Here is an 11114-nt window from a genome sequence, read left to right on the forward strand (position 1 = left end):
TAACTTTTTTTTTGAAAATTGCGATTCATTATTTTTTTCTTGTTTTTATCGTTTAATTAATTTTATAAATTTATTTAGCATTTATTTCACTTATATTTATAATACGATATTACTGTTCCATTTTATGTAGATTGTCAATTTATTATTAATTTGCTATCATTTACATATTTATTTTTGTGGCCTTCTTATTTTCTGTTTTTTTTTTGTACAGTTATTTATTAAATACTTATTTTAATATTAATTTGATGTAATATTAATTGAATGTAATATAGTACTAATTTTCATAACGTTAAAAATTAAAATATTGATTATAAAAGAATACTCAAATTTACTAGCTTCTTCTTCCGGTAGATTGAACTTTGTAAATATGAAATATTTTTGTATTTTTGTATTTCAAAAAAATATTTCATACGGAAATTCCATAAAATATCTAATACTATTACTTTTGTACCAAAATTTTATTGCAATATACATTTTGTCATTACAAAAAAAAATATGAATAATATTCTTTTTTAAATAAAATTAATAAACTGAACTCCAATTTTTATACGAAATGTATGACAGCGACATCTGCATGTGATATACTTTTACGTGGATAATAAAGGCCTCGTGTGGCAACTCAGTATATTTAAATGTTTTGACATTTTTAAAATTTACGAAAAATTATCGTAAAGCAGAATACAAAAGATTAAGGAAAAGCGATGTATGTCGTCTTTCCAAGTGCAAAATTGAGTTGGGCGTGCATGTGTTTAATTCCGCGATCAGAGATAAACCTGGCCGCAAAGATATACTGCGCTCAATAAAAAGTAATTTTATTATAACTGGAGTAACTAAGAAGATAGCTTTGAATTTTTACATTGCTACTCGGAGAGATTTTGTAAAATTTTTATATAATAAAACTTCTGGCTTTCCAAATAACTTCTGATTGTGCTAATAGAGTTTTGAGATTTGTGTTCACAGAGAACTTGCGAAATTCAAGCCGTATAAGCAGGTAAAAATATTTTGGCAAACATGCTGAAGTCTAAAATGGTTTGAAGTAATAAATGAGCGGCAAAAATTATGTGTAATGTTTTTTTTATTCTTTAATATAGCTGTTGCTGTTATCAATTACAGAAAAGTAAGTTGTCGATAGCGTGGAAAGTAAGAAAGTGGAAAACGTGGAGGAAATCAAACGCCAAAGCAAAAGAAACAATAGCGCATCAGTGGAGAGAAAATCTGGGAATAAGCAGTAGAGCGAGTGACAACTACAGTTCGTGGACAATTGGAAGGGAGTACAAGGTGGTGGTGGTTGTGTATTGGCATCGTTATTCGCTCGGCAAAGAGTGAAAACACATTGCAAACGGTTAGTGACGCGCAGAAATCGGACGGCAGCGTTTGGGATCAGTATAGCCATTCATAGGAGGCAAATTTTTTGCCTTTTTTGTTGTAAAGGCAGTTTGTTTACAGGCGATATATAGTGCATATAATTGCTTAAAATAGCGGCATTTAAAGCAATTAATTATTGAATTTGTATAGTAGCTGTGATCAGCACTAAGTTTAATAACTACATTACGTTCTTATTGAATTACTACTGATTTTGCTACAATCGCAATGAATATGGACGACTACGAATCATTACCCACTACCAGTGTGAGCATTAATATGACAGCCGGAGCAATTGCGGGCGTATTGGAACATTGTGTTATGTATCCATTGGATTCGGTTAAGGTGAGTTTTTGTCAAGTGCTTTAAAAAATTATATGTGAAATTAACTTAATGCTAAATCAATCGATTTAATTTAGTTTTTGTTGCAAACCAGCGGTTGAAAGCTGACTGCTCAGCTGTTAGCAACGCTGTCCTAACCTCACATTTAAGCGTCGTGATGTAATTCTTTCCTCTTTGTTGGCTGCTTTATTGTTGTTTTTCTTCCTATACAAAAATGTTATTTTTTTTTTGGTTCGTTCGATTTCGGCATGACATACCAGAACATAGATGGGTATGTCTATTTATTATTGGTAATGAATGCGTGCTCGGATGTTTTTTATGTATAAATAAGTGCAAAAGAAATTATTTTAATGTATCAGCAGATGTTTGGTTGGTTAAGGATTGTGAGAGCAGGTGTAATTGTTAGTATGAAAACAGGTGTATTGTAAAATCATTGACTAAGCATAAACTATTAAGCCCATCTGCGGTTAATTGTTTGCTGTGCAAAATTATTGTTGATAATAGCAGTAATTGCAGATTTTTTATTTTGAAAAACAAAAAAATGTATTTAAGCATAAAATAGAAAAATGAGAAAAAAACGTCAACTTCAGCTGCATCAATGCTAATAGAACCCTTCACTGGTGCAGTTATTGTGGCTTAAAAGGGTATACAAATATCTTTATGCTCAACAATATGATCGAAGATTGAAGCGATGCTTTGGATAACAATTTTTGTCAAATCAAAAAAGGACCTCAGTTCGATCGTTCAGAAGTATGGCAGCTATATGTTATAGCGCTCCGATATCGGCGTCTCCGACAAATAAGCAGCTTTCTGGAGATGACTGCAAAATTTCAGATCAATGTCTCAGAAAAACTAATTCGCGTTTATACAATCAGGCGGATATGACTAAATCGACTCAGCTCGTCATGCTGATCATTTATAGTTCTTTTTGAATTTACCGCAGCTACTCTCAATTTCAATAAATTATTTATTATTTTTTAACAGTTTTGCACATTTCTGCCATTATTATTTTAAGTTTTTTTAATAATTATACAATGTATGTCAGTAATATTTTTATGTGAGTTGCAATAAATATTGTTGAATTGTTAGTTAAATTGCTCTGCCATTTTCGATACGTCTCATTTATGGTAGTGGAATTTCATATATTTCAATGTAATTCACGTTCAGGTGCTTATGTCTCAAAACATGATTATGAGTCGGTAAATTTGCTCCATTTATTTTTTATATATGTACATATGTATGTATATAAAGTTTGAGATTGCACGTTGGTTAATTATTTTTGGCTGAAGTATGCTTATCGGCTACTAGTGTATTTGGCCAACAATGTACCTGACTGCCAACTGCTACATGATAAGATAATAACTAGATCTAGAACCTATTTTATGTGAATTAAATTTGTTACTTTAAAATCTAATGCTGTATTATATTATTTTTTAGATAAGGTGAGCGTGTTAATTCTTATGAATTGTTAGTTTGCTACTAAAAAAACTTATGCGACTAAGACGTAGATCGTGAAGAATGGGAATTTACGTACTTATATTCGTTGTAAAATTTTTGTCAAACATAATGTCCAACAATTACAATATAATATGGTATATATTATTTTTCGTAAGTTTTAGATATTTATGAATAATAATTCAATTTCGTAACTTGGGTTAATATTGCTGATTGTTGATTTTCTACGTGCCGATGTATACCATATATACATGCCTATTATGTTCCCTTTTTATTTTAGTCATCCTCTATATGCAAATTTGCTTTGATAAAAATGTAATATAATTACCGTGCTTCAGTGTCTTATATAATTAATTGGGGGTTCACCATGAAGTACTCATAGGAATAGTATGCAAAAGAAAAAAATACACAAAAATTAATTCATATGTGATCAGAAAATTAAACGATTCAGTAAACAAAATGTTGACATTTGTAGAAATCCCCATAAATGTTTCTCAGAATCATCTGTACATTTATTGAGGCCCACAATATGTCTTGATCTGATAAATTGTTGTAAATTTTAAACGATGTGCTTTTGCATAACAATGCAAAATAATATATAAAGGCATTTAGATGACTAGTCGACATTATATAGAGCTTGAAACTAATTTCGCAAGTTTATCTTCTTACATACCACCCGCACTATTAGTTGGATCAACAAAAAAATATACATAGAATAATGTGATTATCATGCTACAATTTGCAAAAAATGAGAAGCAATTGTGAAGTGTTTGTTTAATCGTAATTTATCGTGGCTTCTGCTCCAATACATAAGTACGCAACACTGTAGTACATTTGTATATAATATATATGTATATACATATATGTATGTCTGTATGATTGTATGTTTTTACTTTCCGCGATTGTAATTGAACGAGTGCATGTTATTATTATTGTTGTTGTTTTTTCCACTGAGGTAATAAAGTGCGCAACAACAATTGTACTGGCATTTTTTACTGTCATGTCTTGATGCCTAGTAATTATCTTTTAATTTTTTCTTACTTTTGATTGCAGTAATTTGCATTATTATAAATACGCATATACACTCATACATGGTTGAGTATATGAATATACTATGTACATATGTCTATTAAAAATACATTTAAATAATTTAATATAAATTTATATCTACTATACTCATATTGTATATTATATTGGTGCTCATGAATGAGCCTCGCGTGCATTATTCGGTTATAGAATATATATGCACATACAAAGTTGTCTGTATAATATATATGTATAGTAAGTATGAGAATACAATGTCCGTGTATTTATAAAAAATGGACGGTTATAAATAAGTGCTTATTCACGCTTACAGCGCATTTCAAAACTATTTCTCGCATAATGTTACGTAACCTCTCTTGGATTCTTTAACTTTTCTTAAATACACATAATCTCTATGCTATGCTAGGTGCGAGTTATCGATTTAGCTAAACACACATGAAAATACTATATCTACTATATACAACATTAACTGCTTATACGCGCCGTCATGACATATAATCGTAAAAAAATTTATGTGCGTGATTTTTCGGTTAGTTTGTTCTTGTTTGTATTTTCATTTTAGTTTATACATTTTTGCGCGATCTTGTTAGAATAGCTACATATGTATGTATGTATAGGGCTTAGCATTTGTTGACGCGTTTGTCACCTCTTCTTAATTTCTCTATAACTAATACATAGAACTTAACATTTTTACCTATGCATGTTTGTATGTTATACTTTGCATTCATAAAAAACATTTTTATATATAGCAAACTTCATAGTATTTCCTATTTTTATACCCTCATAGTTTGTAATACGCAAAAGGAAACGTCGAAGACCTTATAAAATATACATATATAAAAATGATGGGCGTGACGAGCTGAATCGATTTAGCCATGTCCGTCTATTTGTCTGTATATGCGCGGACTGAAGGATTAGTTTGAGAGATACCGATTTAAAATTTTGCACACGTCCTTTTCTCTACAAGAAGCTGCGCATTTGTCAGAACCGCCTACATCCGGCCAGCATTATTAGAATTTAGTTGTCATATTAGCTAAACGATCAGAAATAATTCCTTGTATGGAAAACGTTTTATTTGATGAGATGTAAACATGAAATTTGGCTTAGATTATTGTCCAAAGCAACGCTACAATATCCAACCATTTTTTTGATCGGACTACTATAGCATATAGCTGCCATAAAAACGGGAAAGTAGAACGGTAAAAGTTATTGTACGGAAAAAAATTGTTTATTTGTGACAAGAGTTGTAGCTCGAGTGCAAAAAAAAATGTTTTTTCTTTTGGTTTTTTTTATTTATTTTTTGTTAGGGTCATTATAGAACATTGAAAAATAATTAACATTTTCAAATATGCTCGAACACAAAGCGAAGTTCAGTTTAAAATTGCTTTTAAATACGCTTTCTTTGTGTGCATATTTTCCAAGCTCCTTTGCAAATGCTATGTTTAGCGTGAAAGTATTTTGTATGCATACTGCTTTATATACATACATATGTACATTGTATTTGCTTCGTGCCTATTATATAACCTATAATATATTATTCTTCGTTGTGTCACTACTTTCCTACTTCGATAATTGAAAATTTTATTTATTAAATTACTTAATTAACACTTTAGAGAGCTATTTTCTACTTTCATATACATATATCAATGAAATTTTAGCAACTACAAACACTACTTCTACTCAGCTCACACAATCGTTATACTTTTCACGATATCATTTTTCCTGCATCATGCCAATCAATCGTCGTCTATCTATTCGGACATAGGTACAAATGTATTTTGTTTCCCAATTCGATATGACGATTGTGGCATAGGCATATATAACGATTCTAGGAAACCACGCAAGTGTCGTTTAAGATTTCAATGTTAGATAAGTTTTTACTGTCCGTTCCCCAACTATACTATACTAAATTTTTTTTGTTTTTTAAGAACATTTCAAGGGACGTAACAGCATTATAAATAATATTTTGTTTTTGTTTGAGTAGTGATAGCTGGGCGTTGTTTGCTTAAATCAATTGCCTTTTCCGAGCACACGACATTTTTACCACCAACTGGTGGACATACATACATGCATACACGTTTTTATGCATCTATCTACAATCAAAAACTGCACTCGACGACCGGCTTCTGCTGTGCACCGACCTGAAGTGCAGCAACTTGATGTAGAGAACTTTTCATATTAATTTAGATTACGAAATTGCGTAAAAGCGCTTTATTTACGAATGAAAATGGGATACTACAATTACTAAGTACTTAAAAACAACTAAGCGTAGCATCAAAGGTTAACACCTCACCACACAATTTTGTAAATTACAGTTGTATAGACCAACAAATCAATATTAAATAAAAATAGGCTTAATTTTCATTGCAATTACGTTTTTGTAGTTGCCCAATTAGATGAAGTATTGGTGAACAATCAATACCGCTACATCACTCAGTCCATAAAAATAATATGTTTATACATATGTACATATGGATACAAGCGAGTGCGTATTCAAAACCAATATCGCATACTATCCCATAAACATAATATTTATGCATACATATGTTTGTATGTATTTACATAAATATCGACCCCAACGTCGTTATTTTTGTACGCAAAATAAATTTCAAATATTAAATAGCAGACTTAAAAATATATTTTCGCAATTATGTCTGGGCTCACATTTCATTTTACGACCTGCATATAAGATACACTTTATTATTAAACCTTATCATCATTGTTTGTACACGTACACATACATAATTTCAGACAAGAATGCAAAGTTTATCGCCAGTCACTTCCAACTATGACATCAGCACCACCTTCAAGAACATGATCAAGAAAGAGGGTATTATGAGGTGAGTTAATTGGTACTTTACAAGCCGTTTTTGTTATCTTCCATACTGATAAAATTTTGGCAATTCCATATTGTTTTTCATAACTATTGATGGCCTGCTGCTACAGACCCATACGTGGTGTCTCCGCTGTTGTTGCTGGCGCCGGACCCGCACATGCGCTGTACTTTGGTTCCTACGAAATGACGAAAGAGCTCCTGACTAAGTTCACCACCAACAATCATGTCAATTATAGTGAGTATAATATTTCATATATACTATATTAATGTTTTTTCACAAAAATTTCTTGTTTTTAATCCTTAGTGGCGTCCGGTGCTATAGCGACACTCATACACGATGCCGTATCGAATCCCACGGAAGTGATAAAACAACGCATGCAAATGTACAATTCAAAGTATAATTCAGTTATTAGCTGTATGAAGGACGTATATCGTACTGAGGGCATCCAAGCATTCTACAGATCGTACTCCACACAGCTGGTGATGAATATACCATATCAGACAATACATTTTGCCACATACGAATTTTTCCAAAATATGGTAAATACCAATACAAATAGCGCTATTTATGTGAAAAATAATAATTATTTCCTTTCCAACAGTTGAATCATGAACGGAGATATAGTCCCGTAGTTCATATGGTAGCCGGTGGCGCAGCTGGTGCAACCGCTGCTGCCTTCACAACGCCACTGGATGTGGTAAAAACGCTGTTAAATACACAGGAGAATGGGCTCACGAAGGGCATGGGTGAAGCAATCCGGCAGGTAAAGAAAGTAGTGGTACTACCTGTGTTTAAGCAAATTTCAAATCAAATTTCCTCCTTCAAATGTGCAATATAATCATTTAATTGCTTAACTTTGTTTGCAGATCTACGCCGTGGCTGGCGTAAAAGGCTTCTTCCGTGGCATGTTGGCACGCGTGTTATACTCCATGCCCGCTACCGCAATTTGCTGGTCAACATATGAATTCTTTAAATTCTATTTGGCTGGCTCCAATCACAGCACCTACAAGTCATCGATAACCGGCAAGAATGCGTTGCAGCGGCGAGACGATATAGTGGAACCCGCTGAGAAGACAGCCTACGTGCTGCCAGTGACAACGGCCGATGCCGTGGAGGAGCTACCAACAAGTCCAAGTGCAACAACAGCTACAGCGCCCAGTAGCAGCAGCGCGGGTGGAGCGACAGCGCCAAGTAGTGCTACGGCGATCAAAAGCGTATGTGAACTGCCTAGTAATGTGACGACATCCGCATTAAATCTGCACACCAGACATACGGATGTGAAAAGTACGCGCCCATTTGAACGAGGATACTCGAGTCCGTAATTCAAAGAGTGATACTGAGAAATAGAACGAGTGTCGGAGAGAGGGTAGCAACATGAAACGAAACAAAATATTGTAATATACAAAACTCAACAAAAATCTAATTATCAAGCGACGACTCAATGCCAGCGTGGAGCGCACGTTAATACAACATACAACTTTATTACCGTATTTGGCAACGCTGGCGTGTGCGTGTATATTTATTTATTTGTGGCGTGTCTTTATTGTGAGGTCTGGTGCGTGCAGTTGGGCGGGGTGGTGTGTTTAACAGTGTCGACGTGGACCGTCACACTGCGAGTCACCCCAAATACCTTCCTATCAGAGAAGACTAAAGACCACCAAAAGAGTGCTCAAGAACGGTATCTAACTGGCGAAAGTTTTGTTTAATGGTGATGAATGTGATAAATGTTATTTTTTGTTTGTGCAGTGTTTAAATACCCATCACCTGCCTGTTGCATAAACCGCATAGAAAAGAAGCTCAATGAAGAAAAACAGAAGACAAATTAAAATTAACGTTATAGATTATATAGAATATCTATACTACTAAAGAGAGAATAATCGAACCAGTGCTAAAAACCTTTGGCTTTAATTGTGCTGGCAACAGGTTGGAACATTTCGCCAACTCTTGGATAAAACGAACCTTATATAGTATTATGTAAATATGCAAGTCTTTAGCTACACCCCTGCTCAGCAACCATACCTACCGGCACGATGCGCCCTCCCCCTCTCCCCCGTCCGCACATTATTTGCGGTGTAAAAATTCATGTTTGTAAAAATAAAAAAAAAAATAAAATTATCAATTCGGAAAGTGAAATCAATTTGAAAAATCACTACGTGTTTACTCTACACAATAAAATCTTTGCAAAAGAGCATCAACTTGTAATCTAATTACAATACACTAAATGAACCTAGTTTATACAAATATATATAAAAGGAAAGAAAGAAGAAAAATAAAATCACATGAGCAGAAAAATAAGAAATGACGCCATGCGTAGTTTGTAGGCACAATACTCGTTAGCAGCATTTTGAATTTCCAAGAAATTCACAACACAACTATACGAGTGCATAAAATACAAGTCACGGCATCGAACTGCGTTTAAATTCAGGTGCAGCGCGATCTAGCAGCAAGTTGAAACTATTATTTTGCCATTACCACGCTACTACATGGAATCGACAACACTTCCTAACAACATACATATACACACAATTAAACACATACATAGTTACAAACGTTGCAAGAGAATTTCTACTGTGATTACATATATATATTACACCATACACGCCTTATATGTTCGGAGTTAAGAAGATGATGCTCATTTTGCTACTTGAAAGACAGGTCTTGTCAATACATTTTTGTTTTCATTCTACATATTTAGATTGTGGTTTTAGCGTGGTGACTGCAAGATATGAAAATTGTTAATATTATTTTAAATTATATTAAATGTAAACTCTAAATATATGCTAACTTAAAAATTTTATTGTTATTAAATTACACAACCTTGTAATTTTCAAACAGAAAAGCTGAAAAAATAGTCTTTTCGCCAAAATGTATGCTTTGCTTTTTCATTTAATGGGGCGCGGAAGGGGCAATGTGGTATTGGCAATTTTGCGGAAATAAAATTTGGTATGTGCGGCCCATATTCCATATTGCCTCGTTCGTCTGCTTGTGGAATAAGTCAGTGATTACTTTCGCCGAGACTCAGATATATATAATAACATAAATATTTGTCGATTAAATATCTACAAGTCATATATGCTCCTATATTCCCTATATCAGAGTCTAATTGTAGGGTGGTGACTCTTCTGGCTAGTTCATCTTCATGCTTCACAGTTGCCAGCCATATCACTCTGAAAAGGGAAGTTCGATTCACTAATAGATCAGGTCATTATTGCGCTATCTTCGATGAAAATTTAATAGACTTTAGTGATTTGAAAAACGCTTGGCTATCTGTGTGTAATATTTCTTGTTGTAAGGCCACTTTTGTCAGAAAAAGTGGGGTTTATTTAATTTCTGTGAACTCCGCTTCCAAAACACTACAGTTATCTGGTAGTCGGAAGGCGATTCTGGTATACAAAATATCTATATATTATTAAAATATCAAAGGAGAAGAAAATGGTATGACCAGCAGGTTTACTGACAGCGTGTCGCCACCAAAAGCTTTTTAGATAAATTTAGTTTGCCACAAAATTGTCAATACCCCGAAGGAGACGTTGAAGACCCTATAAAATATGACGATGACGAGCTGAGTCATATTCATTATGTCTGTCTGTATATATGCGAACTAATCCCTCAGTTTTTGAGACACTATTTTTTTTGCACACGTCCATTTCTAGCTGTACAAACTGATCCGGTATTTTTTGTGGCAGGAGTTATGGTCCAAGGTATAAAATATTAAATGACGTCGTTGTCGAGACGTTTGTACATTATAGCAATAATCGATTATTAATGTAAAGCTGTTGTTGAGTGTCACCGAACCACTACTCATCTGAATTAAAATTTCGATATGAACGGGCTAGTATTTAGTATTATCTTTTACTAGCTTTTTAATAGTTTTGTTGGTGATTAGGGGCTAATTGCATTTCAGAAAAAATTGTACCGCGTAGTAAATAAGTACCGGAAAACAACATTTTTACAATAACTAACTGGATCATAAATAACTCGAAGAAACGATTTTTTTTTTTTTTTAATGAGATGAAGTAAAATAATTTTAATTAAAGTTCTAAAAGGGCTTTTTATTAAAAAAATGTATTTTTT

The 11114-nt window shown here is 33.2% G+C and overlaps 1 protein-coding gene across 2 annotated transcripts; it reads left to right on the forward strand.

Moving 5' to 3' along the window:
* The first annotated feature begins 723 nt into the window (after positions 1 to 723).
* LOC126767755 (mitoferrin) lies at positions 724 to 9910 on the forward strand. 2 transcript variants are annotated; one of them, XM_050485356.1, is made up of 7 exons: positions 724 to 991; positions 1092 to 1707; positions 6955 to 7043; positions 7150 to 7274; positions 7344 to 7579; positions 7642 to 7803; positions 7907 to 9910. In XM_050485356.1, exons 2-7 carry the CDS (start codon positions 1591 to 1593, stop codon positions 8360 to 8362), a joined length of 1185 nt encoding a protein of 394 aa, XP_050341313.1. In that variant the 5' UTR covers positions 724 to 991; positions 1092 to 1590; the 3' UTR covers positions 8363 to 9910. The 2 variants fall into 2 exon arrangements, with proteins under 2 accessions (XP_050341313.1, XP_050341314.1); XM_050485357.1 differs by lacking the exons at positions 724 to 991; positions 1092 to 1707 and adding an exon at positions 1945 to 2105.
* The last annotated feature ends 1204 nt before the right edge of the window (positions 9911 to 11114 follow it).

This window comes from Bactrocera neohumeralis, chromosome 2 (genome assembly GCF_024586455.1).
Source record: "Bactrocera neohumeralis isolate Rockhampton chromosome 2, APGP_CSIRO_Bneo_wtdbg2-racon-allhic-juicebox.fasta_v2, whole genome shotgun sequence".
NCBI lineage: Eukaryota > Metazoa > Arthropoda > Insecta > Diptera > Tephritidae > Bactrocera > Bactrocera neohumeralis.